General features: G+C 39.6%; 1 protein-coding gene across 3 annotated transcripts in view; it reads left to right on the top strand.

Moving 5' to 3' along the window:
- Window positions 1-1,201: 1,201 nt before the first annotated feature.
- Window positions 1,202-21,605, top strand: part of RABEP1 (rabaptin, RAB GTPase binding effector protein 1) — a 91,911-nt gene continuing 71,507 nt past the window's right edge. For all 3 annotated transcript variants that reach the window (XM_055404305.2, XM_055404284.2, XM_055404294.2), the window contains exon 1: window positions 1,202-1,462. In XM_055404305.2, the coding sequence (XP_055260280.1) occupies window positions 1,429-1,462 (34 nt within the window). In that variant the 5' untranslated portion in view covers window positions 1,202-1,428. The remainder of the gene's footprint in view (window positions 1,463-21,605) is intronic.

Below are 21,605 nucleotides of genomic sequence, written 5' to 3'. Positions count from 1 at the left end.
CAGATTTATGTGCTTAAATGAGGTGGTCATGGGAGCACTTGCCCCGGGCCCACCTGCCCTCTTCTTCCATCTCTGTCCTTCTCTAGGTATCTGTGTACTGCTGCTGCTGCTAAGTCGCTTCAGTCGTGTCAGACTCTGTGCGACCCCATAGACGTCAGCCCACCAGGCTCCTCTGTCCCTGGGATTCTCCAGGCAAGAATACTGGAGTGGGTTGCCATTTCCTTTTCCAATGCATGAAAGTGAAAAGTGAAAGTGAAGTCGCTCAGTCCTGTCTGACTCTTCATGACTCCATGGACTGTAGCCTACCAGGCACCTCCGTCCGTGTCCATGGGATTTTCCAGGTAAGAGTACTGGAGTGGGTTGCCATTGCCTTCTCCAGGCATCTGTGTACACAGAAGCTCAAATGTCCGAGTGATGTGCCCCTCCCCCAAGCACAGCTGCACTCAGCCACTTATAGGGGTCCCCAGACTCTACCTTAGAGAACACGGCCTGGAGAAGAGCCCACAGCCTCCAGTCATTTGGGGAGGGAATTCAGGGGTCACAAGTTCCAAGAGCTCGGTCCTGAAAGAGAAGCACAGACGCCAGGTAGGCATGGTCCCTGGACACTATGTAAGGAATGCGGTCAGAGCTGGGGTAGAGGTGCACCTCTAATGTGTGTACCTATGCGCAGGTGTAAGGGCAGTATTGTCTGCCTACCATCTTCTCCCTGTCCCCTCGTGGGTGCAAGAACTGTGTCTGACTGTATCCCCATCACCTCTCATGATGTGTGGCACTGAAAAGTCATAGTGCACATAGTTGCGTGATGGAAAGTACCTAAAAAACAGTTCTGCACACTTCATTTAAACTTTTAGTAGCCATTATACAGGCAAAGGCCGTGAGGTTTAAAGAGGTTAAGTGACTCGCCCAGGGTCACACAGTTAGAAGAGGCAGAGGCTGGATTTGCACTAATTTCACGATCTAGCCTCCTCTCTCTCGCCCTTCTTTTTGTAATTATTCTTTCCTCGCCTCTGTTCTGGGGCGGAGGGCACGCAGCTGCACCTGAACAAGGCTTGGCCTTTTCCGCCGCGGCTCTCCTTCTGTTCCCCCTCCCCCTCCTCCCTCATTCAGCCTCCTCCTCCCCCACCACGCCCCCCGCCCCTCCCTTCGCGAAGCCCCGCCCCTCCCCTCAGGGCGACGTCACGTGCCGCCCCATCCCCCCGCGCCTGCGCACTGCTTATTTCCCGCTGTCAGGATGAGGAGGCGGAGGTCGGCGCTCGGGTCCGTCTCTGCCCGCGGCTGTGGCGGCGCCGGCGGCTCCAGCCTTAGCGGTTCCTCCCTGGGCGGCGGCGGCGGCGGTTCGATCGACGCCTCCTCCGCCAGCTGAGCCCGCGGGAGCCCGGGACGCCGCTTCCCCGCCCATTCCCGCTCCCCGAGGCCGGCCCCCTGGCCATGGCGCAGCCGGGCCCGGCTCCTCAGCCTGACGGTGAGGCGCCCACCATGGCAGACGCGGCGGGCGCGGCCTGCCCGGCGCCGGCGTCGCGAGGGGACCTGCGGGTGGCGGGAAGGGCGCGCATAGGCCCCGGAGGTGACCCCGCCGTGCGGAGGCTGGAGCGCGCGGGGTCCTGCGCTGGCTGCACTGAGGGCGGTGCGAGGGCCTGGACGGCTGTCTCTGGCGAGGGGGCGGGAGGTGCCGGCGTTGGCAGTGGCTGGGGTGGGGGCGGAGTGAGGCGGGGTGAGCGGGGTGCGGGTGAGCTGGGGAGCATGGAGAGGGATCTGCTCTGGGTAGCGGTGGGACCGGCACGTGGGTTCTGCCCGTGAGGAGGATGGAAATCAGTAACATGTGCTATATTCGTTAAAAGAAAAAGAAATTGCTTAGGTAGTGGTGATGTGCCCTCCCCACGCTCCCCCTCAGTCCGTGTCAGTGAACGCTTTGAACTCAGTTTTGTGCCATGAAACTAACTGGCTCGGATCAGTAACTGGTTTTAGTAGCGTTCCTTGAGAGGCGTCGTGGCTTAATGGTTAAGTGCTGGGGCCTGGGTGTCTAAGGCACCTGGATCCTTCACTAACAACCACAATGCAGGTTTCTTAGCCTCTTTGAACTTGAGTGTTCTCACGAAAAGAGATTCATTCGTGCCTTTATTTTTTGTCTATAAGGGAGGTAACGTGACTTACATGAAGTAATTAGTATTTAGGCGGTGTTCGGGAATGCTGAAGTCGAGGCAAAAACGTGTCTTTTATAGCACTTCCATCCATGTAAGGAGAAAGAGCCCTATCCTAAATAGTCTCAGGTGATTGTCAGGCCTTCCCGACCTCTGGGAAGTTGTCTAAGCCCTGCTTCATGGTTCCAGGTGTTACTATTTTGTGCCTATTCCTTGGCAAGGTACTATTGTATCTGGGAGTGAGAGTTCTTTCAGGTGTATTTCTATAATCAGCGTTTGTGGTTAGCATCTTTAAGTGTGAGTGGAATGTTTGGATTTGGCGCTGGTGCTTAAAAACTTGCCTTTGCCTAGGGTTGTCTCTTAAGATAATATTTCATGAAAACCTGATTCTTTGTTCTTGCCTTTGAGGAACGTGAAACAATGTTACCAGATTTTAAGGCTAACTTCTTTCTTGGGGTGTACTCTAAAGCCTGTTTGCCTCTAGTTTTAGGTTTTGTTAGCTGCCTGAGGAGAGATGTCTAGCACCCACACACCTGGAGTTGTATGAAAATCTGGATGCTGTTTCTGTTTCAGTAGATGGGAGGCATTCTCTGGTGGACTGTTGGAGGAAACGAGTTTTCAGGCTACCTTTTAATCCTCACCTTTTGCATTTGGTGTCAGGGAAGAAAACATTGCACTTCTACAAACACCTCTTTGTTATTGCAGACAGAGGCAGAGTAGAGGGAGCCCCAGTGGCTTCTGGTTCTGATCTGGAGTGGTAGGTATGCTTAGCTGGCGGCTGCCTTCAGGTTCTGATCTGGAGTGGTAGGTATGCTTAGCTGGCGGCTGCCTTCTCTTGAGTTGCATGGAGACAAACGTCTAGGGTGGCTCAGGTGACATGACGGTCTGGAATCAAAATTCCCTCCCTCTTTCTAGATGTGAAATGGTCTTCGTTGTAAATAGGCAGAAGTGACTAAGCACTTGAAAGAGGCTAAGAAAAATTAGCTTTAAGAAATCATGTATTCTTACTACAGGTTTATTCCCTATTTTTCAAATCCTGTATCCTGTGACCGTGGGATGAGATTTAGTTTGCATAGATTGCAGTGTTTTCAGTTAGTGTAGTAAATGAGCAGCCACAGCTACTGTTAACAAAAGGAGAGAGAATTCTGTGTATTTGAGTGCTTTGTGTCTGTGTCTTCTTAGAAATTCATCTTGGGGGATTTAATTTTTCTCTTTTGCTGAACTTAATATAGACCACTACTTAACACTTTAGCTTTAAGCAGCACACTTGAATTTCCTAGCCCTGCTGTTATTAAAAAATTGCAGAATTCTTTTGAGTTAAACTGACAGTAAAAGGTAACTTTTACTTTTTGACTTTAATCTAGCTTTTATTCCTTTTTATTTTTTTCTTTGACTGCGCTGCACGGCTCATAGGATCTTAGTTCCCTGGCCAGGGATTGAACCCAGGCCCTCGGCAGTGAGAGCACAGAGTCCTAACCACTGGACTGCCAGGGAATTCTCAGGTATCCCATTTTAGAAGCAGCTTTAATTTACGTTGATGCTGTTTTCTTTTCTTTCTTTGACCTATGTTTTATTTTTCGTGGAGATATTGTAGGTTAAAAAAAGAACTGATTTGTGTGTAAAATCTATAGGTTAAAGTGTAATAATTTTCTTGTTTGGTCACTAAGTCATGTCCAACTCTTTTGTAACCGCATGGACTGCATCATGCCAGGCTCCTTTGTCCTCCACCATCTCCCAGAATTTGCTGAAGTTCATGTCGATTGAATCAGTGAGGCTATCTTAACTGTCTCATCCTCTGTTGTCCCCTTCTCCTCCTACCCTTGGTCTTTCCCAACATCAGAGTCTTTTCCAGTGACTCGCCTCTTTGAATGCTGTGGCCAAATTATTGGAGTTTCAGAATCAGTCCTTCCAGTGAATATTCACGGTTGATTTCCTTTAGGTTTGACTGTTTTGATTTCCTTGCAGTCCAAGTCCTTATTTTGTAAGTTTTTTAAAAATGTTTTTTGGATTGTGCACCTTTGTTTACTCATTTAGAGCGAAGGTAACTTTAATAGTCAAAGAAATTTCAGCTGATTATTTTATCTTGAGAATTCAAAGAGTATATATAAACTATTTCTAAGTTAAACTCTTAGAAGCATTTGCTCTGATTTTACTTCATTTCTTTTTTATTTAAAAACACTATATTGTAAATTCCTTCCATTAAAAAAGGGTGGCTATTAAGTATGTCTTCTCTCATCTCTGAGAGGAAACCAGTATTAAGTTTTCTGTACTTGATTTTTTTTCTATAAATTTCATAGACTTTTCCCCCTGAAATGGACATGGTTTATATACATAGGTCTGCAACTTGTCTATTTCACTTGTAAATGATAGTTGTCCTTATTATATACTTGTAAATGGTTATGTGCCCATAAATGTGCTATAGACACTGCATGCATTATCTCAGGAAATCTTCAGGTCAGTGAAGTGGATACTATTATAATATTGTTCCTGTTCTTATTGATGAGGAAACTGAAGCACAGAGAAGTTAAAAAGTGCCTAGAATTACCTAGCCAGGAAGTGAGGGGAGCCAGGATTCAAATCCATGTTATCTGATTCTAAAGCCCCCTGATGTGTTTACTAGATCATGGGCTACTTTCCAGTTCATTGCTACAGATCTGCCTCATTCTTGTTAAAGAATGTTGTCACATAACATGTACCAAATAAACATGATTTATTTGCCTCTATCTTTATTGATAGATAAGTGGATTGCTTTCAACTTTTCCATTTTATAAGTAGTTCTGGTCTAGATATTCTTGTACATACTTTTCAGGTACTTCTGTAAGACTACTGAATTAAAGAGCATGAGCTCTGAGTGATTTAAATTTTAATAGCTATTGCTAGCTTACTCTCAAAAAGTTTCAATTTACATACCTGCCAACAGTATATGAGAGGGTAGATTTCCCCTACACTCTTATAAGCTCTGGATAATGTCAGTTGTTTTAAAATTGTATCTACTGATAGACAAAAAAAAAAAAATCTTCAGTTAATAAATGTTTGTGTGCCTGGTCTAGGCAGAGCTCTAGGAAATAAAATGATGAAAAAAAACCCAGTCCTTGTTCCTAAGTAGTGAAGCAGAAGGCCGTTAGTTAATCCCACAGTGTAAAACTGTTAACAAATGTGAGTGTGTATTACTTGCCAGGCGCAATTCTAGATATTTGGAATATATCAGTGGACCACACAGATAAAAAACCCTGCCCTGGCATGGAAGAAACAGATATTAAACAACGAACATAAGCAAATCATATGGATTGTTAGGTGATAAGTGCCATGGAAAAAGAAAAAAAATAGAGTAAAAGGAGGCGGGGTAGGCTGGTTTTAAATAGGGTGGTCAGAGTAAGCTTGTTGAGAAGGTGACATTTGACCAAAGACTTGAAGGTGATGGAAGAGCTAATATGTGGATATCTGAAGGAAGAGTATTCCAGACAGAGGGATCAATTTTTGTGAATGCCTTAGTGAAGGAGTGTGCCTGTCATGTTTGAGGTCAGTGTGGCTAGAATGAAATTATTGGGGCAGTGGGTGGAAGAATGTGGAAGAGGAAGGAAGAAGCGAGCAGTAAAATAAGAGGTGACAGGTGGCTGGTATTATAGGGCCCTCAGTTCAGTTCAGTCGCTCAGTCGTGTCCGACTCTTTGCGACCCCATGAATCACAGCACGCCAGGCCTCCCTGTCCATCACCAACTCCCGGAGTTCACTCAAACTCATGTCCATCGAGTCGGTGATGCCATCCAGCCATCTCATTCTCTGTCTTCCCCGTCTCCTCCCACCCCCAATCCCTCCCAGCATCAGACTCTTCTCCAGTGAGTCAACTCGTCGCCCTAGAGCATTGTAAGGATTGACTTTCACTATGGGGAATCATTGAAAATGTTTTGAGCTGAGTAGTGGTGTGATCTGACTTCAGTTCAGTCGCTCAGTCATGTCCGACTCTCTGCGACCCCATGAATCACAGCACGCCAGGCCTCCCTGTCCATCACCAACTCCCGGAGTACACTCAAACTCATGTCCAGAGTCGGTGATGCCATCCAGCCATCTCATTCTCCGTCGTCCCCTTCTCCTCCCGCCCCCAACCTTTCCCAGCATCAGAGTCTTTTCCAGTGAGTCAACTCGTCGCATGAGGTGGCCAAAGTATTGCAGTTTCAGCTTTAGCATCAGTCCTTCCAATGAACACCCAGGATTGATCTCCTTTAGAATGGACTGGTTGGATCTCCTTGCAGTATAAGGGACTCTCAAGAGTCTTCTCCAACACCACAGTTCAAAAGCATCGATTCTTCGGCGATCAGCTTTCTTCACAGTCCAACTCTCACATCCATACATGACCACGGGAAACATTTAAAAAAAACAACCCCAAACCAAACTACTCTGGTTGCTGGATTGGCAACAGAGTTAAGGAAGGCAAGGGAGGTGTAATTAGTACTATAGATCATCTGAAATTTATTTTTAAACTTAACAGATAAATTTAATATAAAGAATTGTTAACTAAATAGATATTCCTTCTCCAAGGAATCTTCCCAGCCCAAGAATCGAACTGGGGTCTCCTGCATTGCAGGCAGATTCTTTACCATTTGAGCCCACATAAGAGATTACCTAAGGGAAAAAGAACAGCCTGAAGAGTACAGGAATAGTAGAGATAGTGATAAGCTATGGCCTCTAGGGCCAAGGGAGAGCACCCAAGGAAGAAACACATCTTCAAGAGGCTGCTCCCAGAGATCCAGATTTGGTTGGAGGAGGTGCAGCTGTGGCCCTCTGAAGGGCAGAGCTACCTGGAGAGCTGCTTTCTGGGTTGCTGGGGGAACCTGCCTGAATCTGGAATTCAGTTTTGATGTGACATAGGGCTCCAACTTAATTTTTCTTCCAAGGTGTTGTTGATGGACAGTGAGGCCTGGTGTACTGCAGTCCATAGGGTCGCAAAGAGTCAGACAGGACAGAGCAACTGAACTGAAGGTGTTAAAGCTAGTTGTTTTAACACGATTTTATTCAATAATACATATATTTGGTTTATTATTACTTGATAAAGCTTCCAACCACTAAACTTGATCTGAAACACAAAAGCCCTGAGCTTACCTCTCACAGTCTTAACTACTTCAGAGTGCCTACATTCAGTAGCCTGGGGTTGCATAATAATCCTTTAATTTTGTGTCTTACCTGACTACCTGGTGGATGGAATTGCCTTTGAATCTTAAGGACTCTGATTTTGGTTTTTATTTAGTGAAATTTGATGTGGTGTTCTTGTATAATTAATCATAAAATTGAGTTCAGTCTTCATAGGAGTATTTCGTAAACAGTTGTTCTCTTTTGTGTAGTACATTTGTGCCAGGTGATGCAGAACGCCGATTTCAGGAATTTTATGATGTAGTGGAGGAATGAACCTTAGGCACAATAATGTGAAATGAGGAGAGGCGCCTAGTGTTAGTACATCGTTCTTCTCTGGAACACAGGGGAAACTTACTACAAGTAAAAGAACAGGGAAAGCTATGTTGGAATGTGACTTTGTTCAGTTTTTCTCATTAGAGACTAATGAAGGAGTCAAAATCAATCTTATTTTCTCTTCCACACAAAAGAGGTCTAGATATTTAAAGAACTTGCTTCCATTTTGGCAGCTCCTCATATGAGGGTTCTATACCCTCTCCATTCTTTGTAGTTTCCTCTGCTTGGCTAGCCAGATGTTACAGTACCATGTAGTTTGTTAGTGCTCTTCCTCAAATGGTGTCCCTAAAATTTCAGAATATTCCAGACATGGAGCCCATGTGACTTATGCCTTGTACATCTAAGATACTCTTTTGATTAAAACTCTCAGCTCTGTTTAATGTGTGGTAACATTCCCTCAAATTTGTTTTATTTCTCTGTATCATATTAGTTCATAATAAAATAAAAGCTGTGGTTTATTGAACTGTTACATGCCTTGCTCTGTGCTGTGTGTTTTTTAAATTACTACTTTTTCAGTGTTCACTATAGACGAGATACCATGCTAGACACTGGGGATACAGATATGGTTACAGGTTTTAAAAAAGCAGTAGACACTATTTTTTAAAGTAGTTATAGTTTCACAGCAAAACTGAATGGAAAGTACAAATTGAACAGAAAGTACGAGGAGCCAGAAGTTTCCTTGTACCCCCTCCCCTTTTCCCCACCATCAGCATTCCACAATATTCCACCAGTGTAGTAAGTTTGTAAATAGTCGATGAACCTGCACATCATTATCAGCCCAAGTCCGTTTATATTATTCACTCTTAGTGTTGTATATTCTGTGGGTTTGGATAAACATGCAATGCATGTATCTTTGTACAGAATAGATTCCCTGCCTAGGAAATCCCCCGTGTTCTACCTACTCATCTGTCTTTTCCCCTAGATCCTTGGCAAACACTGATCTTTTTACTGTTTCCATGGTTTCTGCCTTTTCCAGAATGTTATATAGTTGGAATCATACAGTTATGTGGCCTTTTCAGATGGCTTCTTTCACTTAGTAATACACATTTAAGGTTTCCTCATGTCTTTTTGTGGCTTGGTAGCCCGTTTCTCCTTTTTTTTTTTGAGGACTGATTAATATTCCATTTTCTGGATGTACCAGTTATTCAGTTATTGAAGGATGTCATGATTGCTTCCAGGTTTTGACAGTTGCTAGTAAAACTTCTGTAAAGCAGGTTTTTGTGCGGATGTAAGTTTTCCACTCATCTGGCTAAATATTAAGGAGTGTGATTGCAGGATCATATGGGAAGAGTATGTTGAAGTGGGTGTACCATTTTTCATTCCCACCAGCCATAAATGAGAATTTCTGTTCCACTTTTTCCAGCATTTGTTCAGCAAGTGTCTGTGTTTTGGATTTTAGCCATTCTAGTAGATGTGTGGTGGTATCTTTAATTGTTTTAATTTGCAGTTACTGAAAGACAGATGATGTTGAACTTATTTACTGTTTGTATATCTTCTTTTGTGAGGTGTCTGTTCAGAATTTTTGCATAACTTTTAATGAGATTGTTAATTTTCTTATTGTTTAGCTTTAAGAGGGCTTTGTATATTTTGGATCACAGGACTTTATCAGCTATGTCTTTTGCAAGTATTTTCTCCAGATCTGTGGCTTGTCTTATTCCCTTGGCAGTGTCTTTCACAAGCAGAAGTTTTAAATTTAATGAAACCCAACTTATAATTATTTCTTTCATGGATCGTACATTTGGTCTTATATCTAAAAAGTCATTGTCTAGATTTTCCTTTATATTTTGCTCCAGGAGTTTTATAGTTTTGCATTTTACATTTAGTTCTGTGACTCATTTTGAGTTATTTTTTGTGAAGGGTGTAAGGTCTATATCTAAATTCTTTTTTCTTTATTTTTGCATGTGGATATTCAGTTGTTCCAGCACCATCATTTGTTGAAAAGGCTGTCATTTCTTCATTGCATTGCCTTTTCTTCTTTGTCACAGATCAGTTATCTATATTTGTGTGAATCTATCTAATTCTGGGCTCACTGTTTCTGTTCCATTTATGTATTTGTTTATTCTTTCATGTTGTTGTTGTTCAGTCACTCAGTTGTGTCCAACTCTTTGAGACCCCATGGACTGTAGCATGCCAGGCTTCCCTGTCCTTCATCATCTCACGAAGTTTGCTCAAACTCATGTCCATTGAGTTGGTGATGCCATCCAACCATCTCATCCTCTGTTGTCCCCTTCTCCCGCTTTCTGTCTTTCCCAGCATCAGGGTCTTTTCAGTGGAGTCAGTTCTTCACATCAGGTGGCCAGAGTATTGGAGCTTTCAGCTTTAGCATCAGTCCTTCCCATGAATATTCAGGGTTGATATCCTTTAGAATTGACTGATTGGATCTTCCTGCTGTCCAAGGTACTCTCAAGGGTCTTCTCCTTCACTGTAGTTCGAAAGCATCAATTCTTTGGTGTTCAGCCTTTTTTATTGTCCAGCTCTCACATCTGAACATGACTACTGGAAAAACCATAGCATTGACTATACAGAGCTTTGTAGGCAATGTCTCTTTTTTAGTACACTGTCTAGGTTTGTTATAGCTTTTCTTCCAAGGAGCAAGTGTCTTTTAATTTCATGGTTACAGTCACTGTCCACAGTGATTTTGGAGCCCAAGAAAATAGTCTGCCACTGTTTCCATTGTTTCTCCATCTGTTTTCCATGAAGTGGTGGGACTGGATGCCATGACCTTCATTTTATGAATGTTGTTTTAAGCTAGGGTTTTCACTCTCCTCTTTCACGTTTATCAAGAGGCTCTTTAATTCCTCTTCACTTTCTGCCATAAGGGTGGTGTCATCTGCGTATCTGAGGTTATTGATATTTCTCCCTATAGTCTTGTTTCTGGCTTGTGCTTCATCCAGCCCGTCATTTTGTATGATGTACTATGCATATAAGTTAAATAAGCAGGGTGACAGTATACAGCCTTGACATACTCCTTTCCTAATTTTGAACCAGTCTGTTGTTCCATGTCGGGTTCTAGCTGTTGCCTCTTGACCCGCAAAAAGATTTTGCAGAAGGCAGCTAAGGTGGTCTGGTATTCCCATCTCTTGAAGAATTTTCCAGTTTGTTGTGGTCTACACATTCAAAGGCTTTAGTGTAGTCAGTGAAGCAGATATATGTTTTTTCTGGAGTTCTCTAGCTTTTTCTGTGATCCAACGGATATTCGCAATTTGATCTCCGATTCCTCTGCTTTTTGTAAATCCTTTTGTACATCTGGAAGTCCTCAGTTCACATACTGTTGAAGCCTAACTTGAAGGATTTGAGCATTACTTTGCTAGTGTGTGAAATCAGTGCAATGTGCAGTAGTTTGAACATTCTTTTTGGCATTGCCCTTCTTTGGGATTGGAATTAAAACTGAACTTTTCCAGTCCTGTGGCCGCTGCTGAGTTTTCCAAATTTGCTGGCATATTGAGGGCAGCACTTTAACAACATCATCATTTAGGATTTGAAATAGCTTAGCTGAAATTCCATCACCTCCACTAACTTTATTCATAGTGATTCTTCCTAAGGCCTGCTTGACTGCACACTCCAGGATGTCTGGCTCTATGTGAGTGATCACACCATCATGGTTATCTGGGTCATTAAGATCTTTTTTTGTGTTGTTCTTCTCTGTATTCTTGCCACCTCTTAATAACTTCTGCGTCTGTTAGGTCCATACCGTTTCTGTCCTTAATTGGGCCTATCTTTGCGTGTATGTGATTTTAAATTTCTTAAAATTTTTTTTTGCATCAGAAATGAAAAAATGCTTGTAAAAATTTATAAATGTATAATATGAATGGAAAAGTCCATATAAGCTCATAAACTCACCACTCAGAGGTAAACACTGTTAATGATCTGGTGTATATTTTTCTGTTTTTTTTTTTTTTTAAAGAAATGTATATTCTGATGATTTAAAAGTGGAGTCACGGTGTATATGCTTTTCTCAACCCTCTTTTCTCTACTTTTTGATATAGATAATGTTACTATTTTTGAAATAGATCACTTTTGTGGCTGCATAATATAGCTGCTGCAGTCCGTGGGGTCCAAAAAGTCAGACAGGACTGGGTGACTGAACAACAATATAGATGCACTGTAATTTTTTAAAGTAAGTCCTCATTGATAAATATTTATGCCATTAAAATAAAACTTCAGCGAATATCCTCGTACCTGTCTTCACACACTCACGTGAGTATTTTTGTGTCACAAATTGCTTGAACCAAAATTATTGAGTCAAAGGATGCATGTTTAAAAATTTAATGGTGAATGTCAAATTCTCTTTCAAAAAGGTTTGACAGTATACAGGCTCACTGTCAGGGTATAAGAGAGCTTGTTGTTGTTTAGTCACTAAATTCTGTCCAACTCTGTGACCCCGTGGACTGTAGCCCGCCAGACTCCTCTGTCCATGGAATTTCCCAGACAAGAATACTGGAGTGGGTTGCCATCTCCTTTCCCAGGGGATCTTCTAGACCCACGGATTGGACCCAGGTCTCCTGCATTGCAGGGAGATTCTTTACCGTGAGCCACCTGGGAAGCCATATGAGAGCTTATAGCTCCTTAATTTAACAAATTAAGTTCTTTACATATGAGGAAGTTGACCTCATTATCATGAGTGTAGCAAATGTAGCAAAAATTTCCCCCATTTTGTATATTTATTTTGAGATGTTTTGGCATATGGAAATATTTTAACTTTGTGTGACTTACCAGTGTTTTCCTTCAGTTCAGTCACTCAGTCGTGTCTGACTCTTCAACACCATGAAACGCAGCGTGCCAGGCTTCCCTGTCCGTCATGTGTTTTCCTTAGTGGCCTCTAGATCCTTTGTCTATGTTATCTCCTAGTATTTACTGTTTTAAAAGAAATATTTTTATTTGCTGCATCATGTCTTCGTTGTGTCATGTGAGATGTTTAGTTGTGGCTTGTGGGCTCAGTAGTTGCAGCGCCTGGGCTTATAGTTGGCTCTAGCATGTGGGACCTTAATTCCCCTACCAGGGATCAGACTCTGAGTCCCCTTCTTTGCAAGGCGGATTCTTAATCACTGGACCACTAGAGAAGTCTCTAGTATTTACTTTTAAATGTTACATCACTTTGGAATTTATTTTGATATAGGCACTGAGATAGGAATCCAGCTTTTATTAGAATTTATTTAAATGGCTAGCCGGATAGCACATATGGTGATTTTTCTCCACTGATTTAGACATGTCACACAATTTATTACATGCTGTTTTTTGATTTATCTTTTCTGGTGTTATACAACATAGTTACAATGACTTTTTCCCTGCTTTCTAGTGTTTTAATGTTTTAAAGAGCCAAGAACCTTGTAGAATTTTCCTGAACTCTTCCTAGGTATCTATTCATTCAGATAAGGTTGGAATGATCACAGTAAGTGTACCACTGTGCTCCCTTAAGGCACTTTAAATGCATTAATTATTCAAATCTCTGAATTCTTTAAGGTTGGTATTCTCCCTATTTCACAGTTGAGGAAGTGAAAGTTTAGTAAATTGCTCAGGCTTCATGACTATTTTCATTCCACCCACTATCTCTTAGGTCAGGGTTAGTTAAGTAAACTCTCATCATTAAAAAGAGGGCAAAATTAAAACACCAAGGGTTTTTTTTTTCTGTCATAAAGTACAAAGAACGTTTAAAGAAAACTGGACTTATTACTTGTAATCGTATGCTTTGGGATGTTTTGTCAGTGTATTTCTGGCCATGTTTTATATCAACAAATACAATTTTTAAGCAGTAGATCATACTGCACATGCAGTTTTGTATTCTTTTTCTTTTACATTATTTTTATTTATTTATTTGACTGTGCTAGGTCTGGGTTGCAGCACGTGGGATCCTCGATCTTCAACTGCACAAGGAATCTTTAGTTGCCATATGTGAACTCTTAGTTGCGGCATGTGGGATCTAGTTTCCCAGCCAGGGACTGAACCCTGGGCTCCCTGCATTGGGAGCTCAGAGTCTTAACCACTAGACCACCAGGGAAGTCCCTCTATTTTTAATTATGATGTAAAATTTTTCTGTGTAAGTTATTTTTCAAAAAAATTGATTTTAAAAGTCTGTAAGTATATCATGATTTATTTTCCTGTTTCTGCCTATTTGATTATTTGTAAGATCTTGCTATTAGTAAATAACTCTACAGGAGACATCCTTACACATCTGTCTTATTCTAGTTTACATTTCTCCCATTAGTACTGATGTCTTTTAGTGTAACCTCATTCCTGTGAACATTAAGTATAGATTAAAATTTTTATAACCAATAGCATAGACAAATGTTATTGCTGTTTTAAGTTACTAAATGCAACTTAAAACAGCAATAAGATACCGTTTTGAAGGGTGTGATTAGGCTTTAAAAATGTATTGACCACTGGTTTTCTTTGTGCATTGCCTCTTCATGTCCTTTGTCATTTTCTTATTAATTTATAAATATCTCTTTCATGGACATTGGATTTTGTCATTTATTTGTTAGATACTTTTAGAGTTTATTCTTTCTCTTATTGCTAATGTATGGTATAGAGAAGCCTAAGGATTCTTTTGAACAAACTTGATAGTGCTTTGATACTTTCAAAGACTTGCTTTATCTCAGTGTTAGATATCCGCTTATACTTTTTTCATTTTTGTTTCTTTCCTAAATTGTTGGCCATTTTTTCCAGTATCATTTGAATTTTCTGAGTTGTTTCTATATGAGCTGTTTGTCAAGTTAGGAATTTTAGATAAAATTAATATTGCCTACTGCAAGCAATTCAAAAAATGTAGAAAGCATAAAGAAAGAAAGATTAGCCAAAGATAATATCCATTCACTTGTTGATTTATTATCTTTGCAGAGTTTTAATATGTATAATGTATGAAAAAACTCTTAAAAATTCCCACTTAAGTAACATTTTAATGACTTCATGGTATTCCATTGTATGGATTCCATAATATTAATTAGGTCTCTTGGTATACATTATATAGTTAATTTTTTTCTATTACAGTTAACACTGTTGTAAATATCCCGCTACATATATCTCTAAATATTTATGCAAATACTTACCTTAATCCTTATTAGTTGTTCAAAGGTTCAAAGGTTCCGTGCATGTAAATTTTGATACTTTTGATATATATACATTTTGATGTATTCTTCTGTGTCAGGAATACTTCTCCCCCACAGCAATTGGAAATCCAGTCCCAAGTGACTCAAGGATTGATTTTCTTGTGTATGACAAGTTTAGAAGTAAAGCATTCCAAGGCTGGTTCAATTGTTCAAGGATGTCCAAGATCCAAGTTCCTTCTATTTTCTTCCTGTGTCAGCCTGTTTGCTCACATCTTTATTATTTTTTGTTGAGTATTCAGTTCTGATTTCCTTTTGTTCTTTTAAATCTTTGAGTGTTTTCTTTCTTTTTTCTTTTAATATTTTCTTAGTTCCATTTGTTGGGTTCTCTGTTTTAGGTATGTGGATCATCCTTTTATTGGACATTATTTGTTTCTCAGAGCTGCTTTCCTCTTTCATTGCTTTACTTTTTTCCTTTGTAATTCATTGAGATTATTTCAGGTCTTTTTGATCTGTAACAAAATTGATTAATTGGTTTCCTAATGTTGGGACAGATTTTGTTGAGATAAACTCAACTTGGTTGTGATGGGTTGTTCTAGTACGTATCTAGATTGGGTTTAATAATATTTTAATGTCTTTTTAATTTGAAAAAATTCATAACTGAGATTGGCATATAGTTTTCCATTTTGGGTTTTGGTACATTGGTTATACTAGCCTAGTAAAATAGGGAAGCATTCCATCTTTTACTATGCTGAAGACAGTTTAAATAACATAGGAAGTGTTTATTCCCTGTAGTTTTGTTAGAATTTGTTATGGTCTCTTTCAAGTTTCATCTTGAAACTTGTTTGGGGGTCACTTTTATTTTATCAGGCATTTGCTTATGTCTAACTTTTGATATTCTAATGTTTTGAAATAAATGCTTTAAAGAAGTAACATTCTTGTAATGAAATCTGTATATTCATCATCATTACTTCTTAGGATATATACTTGGTAGTGAAATTGCTTGGTTGAAAAGTATACAAAATTTTAAGACTTTTGCTGTTGATTACTACCTAGTCCTCTGTCCTGAAATATATCCTGGATTTGCTTTAATCAGGTATGGTCAGGAGACAGCATTTTAGGATTAGAATGGACTTAAAAAAATGAAGTATAGTTGATTTATAATATGGTGTTAATTTCTGCTGTATAGCAAAGTGCTTCAGATATATATATATATATATATATTCATATTCTTGCCCATTCTGGTTTATAACAGGATATTGAGTATAGTTCCTTATCCTATACAGTAGGATGTTGTTTATCAATTCTGTATATAATAAATAGTTTGAATCTGCTAACCCCAAACTCCCAATCCATCCACCCCCCATCCCCCTTGGCAACCACAAGTCTGTTCTCTGTGAGTCTGTTTCTGTTTTGTGGATAAGTTCATTTGTGTCATATTTTAGATTCCACATGTAAGTGGTATCATAATATGATATGTCTTTGACTTACATCACTTAGCGTGATAATCTCTAGGCTATCCATGTTGCTGCAAAAGGCATTATTTCATACTTTTTTATGACTGAGTAGAATTCCATTGGATATATATACCACATCATCTTTATCAATTCATCTGTCAGTGGACATTTAGGTTATTTCTATGTCTTGGCTATTGTAAATAGTGCTGCTTTGAACATTGGGGTGCATGTATCTTTTTGATTTGTAGTCTTGTTCGGATATATGCCCAAGAGAGGGATTGCTGGATCATATGGCAACTCTAGTTTCTTGAGGAATCTCCATACTCCATAGTGGCTGCACCAACTTACATTCTCATCAGTAGTGTAGGAGGGCTCCCTTTTCTCCGCATCCTTTCCAGCTTTTTTTATTTGTAGACTTTTTAATGATGACTGTCTGACCAGTGTGAGGTGGTACCTGTAGTTTTGATTTTCATCTCTCTGATAATTAGTGATGTTGAGCTTCTTTTCATGTGCCTTTTGGCCAGCTGTATGTCATCTTTGGAGAAATATCTATTAAGTTCTTCAGACCATTTTTTTGATTGGTTTTTGTTGTTGACTTGTATGGGCTCTTTGTATATTTTGGAAATTAAGCTCTTATCGGTCGTATCCTTTGGAAATATTTTCTCCCATTCTGTAGATTGTCTTTTTGTTTGTTTATGGTTTCCTTTGGAGAGAGACTTTCTACCTGTCTTCTAGTCTGTCACTTGTATCTGAAATTCTCAACCCTCCCAATCAGTTTATAACAGATTTCTCACCTTTACCGCTATTGACATTTTAGGCTGGGTTATGGTGGCTCAGAGTTTAAAGTGTCTGCCTCCAATGTGGGAGACCTGGGTTCGATCCCTGGGTCGGGAAGATCCCCTGGAGAAGGAAACGGTAACTCACTCCAGTATTCTTGCCTGGAGAATCCCATGGACGGAGAAGCCTGGTAGGCTACAGTCCACGGGGTCGCATGGAGTCGGACACGACTGAGTGACGGGACGGAACGGACGATTCTTTGTTGTGGATGACTGACCTTTACATTGTAGGATGTGAAGCAGCCTCTTTGACCTCTAACCACTGAATACCAGTACCCTTAGCCGTTGGTTGTGACAACCAGGAATGTCTCCCGACATTGCCAAATGTCCTCTGGGGAGCAAAAGCACCTCCAGTTGAGAACCACTGGCTTATAATAAAATGCTTTAGATTGTGCCTTTACCATTCTGATATAGTTACACAAATAACTTAAAAAAACCAAAACCCTAACAGTATAATGCCCTTACTGTGAAGGAAAATGACTTATTATTGAGTATATATATTTCAACATGTAAATTAACAGTGTGACTAAATAAAAGAGCCACCCTAGAAGGTGGTATTATACTTGTTTATAGCTCATGTGATGCATGGATCTTCTATATTAGTCTCTATGAAATATTTAGAGTCACAGGGAAATCTTTCTAGGACTTGACAGATTGGTGTTTGAACCCAGCTCTGCCATTTATTAACTGTGCGACAGTAGGCATTTTACTTAATTTCTCAGAATGTTTCCTCAGCTATAACGAGAGATGGTATGCCTACTTTATGGTTTGTTTTGAAAATTTAATGATCCAGTGTATAAAATAACTTGCCTAATACTCTTTAAGCTGTATATAGATTATTTAATCCTTCCTACAACCCTGGAATGTAGTAGTAATCTAGTCTTCATTTTTACAGCTAAAGAGAAGGAAACAGTTTATAAGTGGCAGAGCTGGATTCAAAAATTAATTCCAGAGCCTGTGCTTTCAATTACTATGCTTTACTGCTTTCTATATGATACCTGATAGGTAGCGGATACTTAATTGTTAGCTTCCATTATTTAATTTTTTCTAATTTTGAGACCCTGCAACAACCCCAATAACATCAGCACTCTCTCCTGGAAATATTTTTGCCTGTTGATTTCTCATGTCTCCTCAGGGATATATAATTAATCTTTCTCCACACTTAGGATAACTATTTATCAAAATTCTGATCCCTTTCTGTGTATGACCTTGATATTTCTGAAAAGCTCATAAATAATGCATTTAACTTTCCTTATAATGCTTGTGTTTTTATGATTTATTTATGAAGAACTTTTCTTGTGATAAGTAACTCCTAATGTCAGCTGTGTAGTTATATTGTAATCCTGTAAACAAGTGTAGAGAGATAAGAAATTACATATACATTTTAGGTTTTCTGTGTTATAATGAAGGACAGTGTGTACATAGGGGATTTGATTTGTTTTATAGTGTAATCAAACATGGTTCTAAGAGGTATCATATGTTGTGTTAGGCTTGACTTTTTCCCCCCTGTAAATGATTTAAAAAAAAAATCTTCATCAAGACAATATGGTACTGGCACAAAGACAGAAATATAGATCAATGAAACAAAGTAGAAAGCCCAGAGATAAATCCAGGTACTTATGGACACCTTACCTTTGACAAAGGAGGCAAAAATATACAATGTAGAAAAGATAATCTTTTTAACAAATAGTGCTGGGAAAACTGGTCAACCACCTGTAAAAGAATGAAACTAAAACACTTTATAACACCATACACAAAAATAAACTCAAAATGGATTAAAGATCTAAATGTAAGACTAGAAATTATAAAACTCTGAGAGGAAAACATGTAGAACACTCTCTGACATAAATCACAGCCAGGTCCTCTATGACCCACCTCCCAGAATAAGGGAAATAAAAACAAAAATTAGCAAATGGGACCTAATTAAACTTAGAAGCTTTTACACAAGGAAGGAAAGAAACTATAAGCACGGTGAAAAGGCAGTCTTCAGAATGGGGGAAAATAATAGCAAATGAAACAACTGACAAAGAATTAATCTCCAAAATTTATAAGCATCTCATACAGCTCAATACCAGAAAAACAAACAACCCAGTCAAAAAATGGGCCAAAGAACTAAACAGACATTTCTCCAAAGAAGACATGCAGATGGCTAACAAACACATGAAAAGATGCTCAACATCACTTATTATCAGAGAAATGCAAGTCAAAACCACAATGAGGTACAATCTCATGCTGGTCAGAAAGGTTGCTATCAAAAAGTCTACAAACAAATGCTGAAGAGGATGTGGAGAAAAGGGACCCCTCTTACACTGTTGGTGGGAATGCAAACTAGTATAGCCACTATGGAGAACAGTGTGGAGAGTCCTTAAAGAACTGGAAATAGAACTGCCATATGACCCAGCAATCCCACTGCTGGGCATACACACCGAGGAAACCAGAATTGAAAGAGACATTTGTACCCCAGTGTTCATTGCAGCACTGTTTACAATAGCTAGGACCCAGAAGCAACCTAGATGTCCATTGGCAGACGAATGGATAAAGAAGTTGTGGTACATATACGCAACAGGATATTTTTCAGCTATAAAAAAGAACTCATTTGAGTCAGTTCTAATGAGGTGGATAAAACTGGAGCCTATTATACAGAGTGAAGTAAGTCAGAGAAACACCAATACAAATGCATGTATATGGAATACAATATACTAATATAAGTGCATATATATGGAATTTAGAAAGACGATAATGATGACCCTGTATGCAAGACAGCAAGAGAGAGACAGATGTAAAGAACAGACTTTTGACTCTGTGGGAAAAGGCGAGGGTGGGATGATTTGAGAGAATAGCATTGAAACATGTAGATTACCATATGTAAAATAGATGACCAGTGCAAGTTTGATACGTGAAGCAGGGCACTCAAAGCCAGTGCTGTGGGACAACCCAGAGGGATGGGGTGGGGAGGGAGATGGGACGGGGGACATATGTACGCTTGTGGTTGATTCATGTGAATGTATGGCAAAAACCACCACAACATTGTAAAGTAATTAGCTTCCAGGTAAGATGAATAAAAAATCCCCAGACTATTCTGAGGAAATTTGCATTTTATATTAAAGGGATTGTTAACCAAAAGTAATTAAATTTTTTATTAATAGTTAATCTGTTGTGAATTGTATGTGTGAATATGTATTATGCCCCTTTATCTGGAATGGTGGAGGAATGGTTTTATGGGTACATTATTTTTCAGCTGGATAGTCCAGGATAAACTACTTTTCTCAAGATCCTTAATTACATCATTTACTATATAAGGTAATATTTACTGGTTTGGTAATCAGGAAATTAGTATTTGAGGGGAAGGGTTGGTTCAGCCTACCACACTGATGTTCAGATTATCTCATCGTTGGCCATTGAATCCTCTAAGTTAACTCCTTTGTTACAAAGGGACATCCTTTGATAAAATTGCAATGGGTGCCATGGTGTTCCAGGTTTACCGTTTACTTCTGCCCCAGACTTAGAATCAGTCATTTTTCTCAAGGAACCCTGGAAAAGTGCTCAGTGTCCTAGTAGATTTTACATTCTTGTACAAACTCCTTATCTCATTTGACCACTAATAGTCTGCACACTGTAGTAGAGTAACACTGTGCTACTGTAAAAGCACAGGGGAGAAGGGAATCTTGAGTTTTAAGATGACTGATCTTAGTGTCTCAGTTGGCTGTAAAGTATGGTGATACTTGAAGCAGGCTGGCAAATTAGGAAAAATAGAGTAAGACAAATAGAGGTAAAAATGAGAACTAAAAATATCCAGGGTATCCCCCTCCCCACATAAGCTCTCTAGAACATGCTCTCCAGTAGAGATGTAATGTGAGCCAAAGAGTGTAAATTTTTTTGGCAGCCACATTGTGCTGTGTGTGCTGTGCTAGGTCACTTCGGTTGCATCCGGCAGCCACGTTAAAAGATTAAAAAAATCAAACTGAAACAAACACTTCTAAATAGAAAGACAGGTGAAATTAATTTTATTGAGATTAATTTTATTAACAGCTTTACTCAGATTCAATTCATACACCATCAACTTCACCCCTTTAAAACATACAATTCAGTGGTTTTTAGAATATCTGCAGAGCTGTGCATCCATCACCACTAATTTCAAAATATGTTCCTCATCCTCCAAAGAATACCCCGACCATTAACAGTCATTCCCCATTCCATTCCTCCTTCCCCAACTGCTGGCAACCACTAATATTTTAGTCTCTATGAATTTTCCTTCTCTGGATATTACATATAAATGGGATCATACAATGGGTAGCCTTTGGTGTCTGGCTTTTTTTACTTAATGTTTTCAAGGCTCATCCATCTTGTAACTTGTTAGTACGTCATTCCTTTTTTGGATATATAGTATTCTGTTGTATAAATATACCAGATTTTGTTTATCCAGTCATCAGTTGATGAGCATTTGAGTTTCCTTTCTTTAGCTGTTATGAATAATGCTTCTCTGAACATGCGTGTATAACTTTCTGTGAAATGAATTTTAATACTCAATTTTATTATCCAATATATTCCAGATGTTATAATTTCTACTTGTGATAGAGAGTATTAATGAGATAGTAAAATTTTTTTGTACTGAAGTCTTCAAAATTCTATATATGTTTCATATTTAACACATAATTCAGATGGCCACATTTCATGT

Source organism: Moschus berezovskii, chromosome 20, assembly GCF_049115385.1.
Source record: "Moschus berezovskii isolate FMDL1 chromosome 20, NW_MosBer_1.0, whole genome shotgun sequence".
In the NCBI taxonomy this organism is placed as follows: domain Eukaryota; kingdom Metazoa; phylum Chordata; class Mammalia; order Artiodactyla; family Moschidae; genus Moschus; species Moschus berezovskii.
This window is presented reverse-complemented; position numbering and strand designations above follow the sequence as displayed.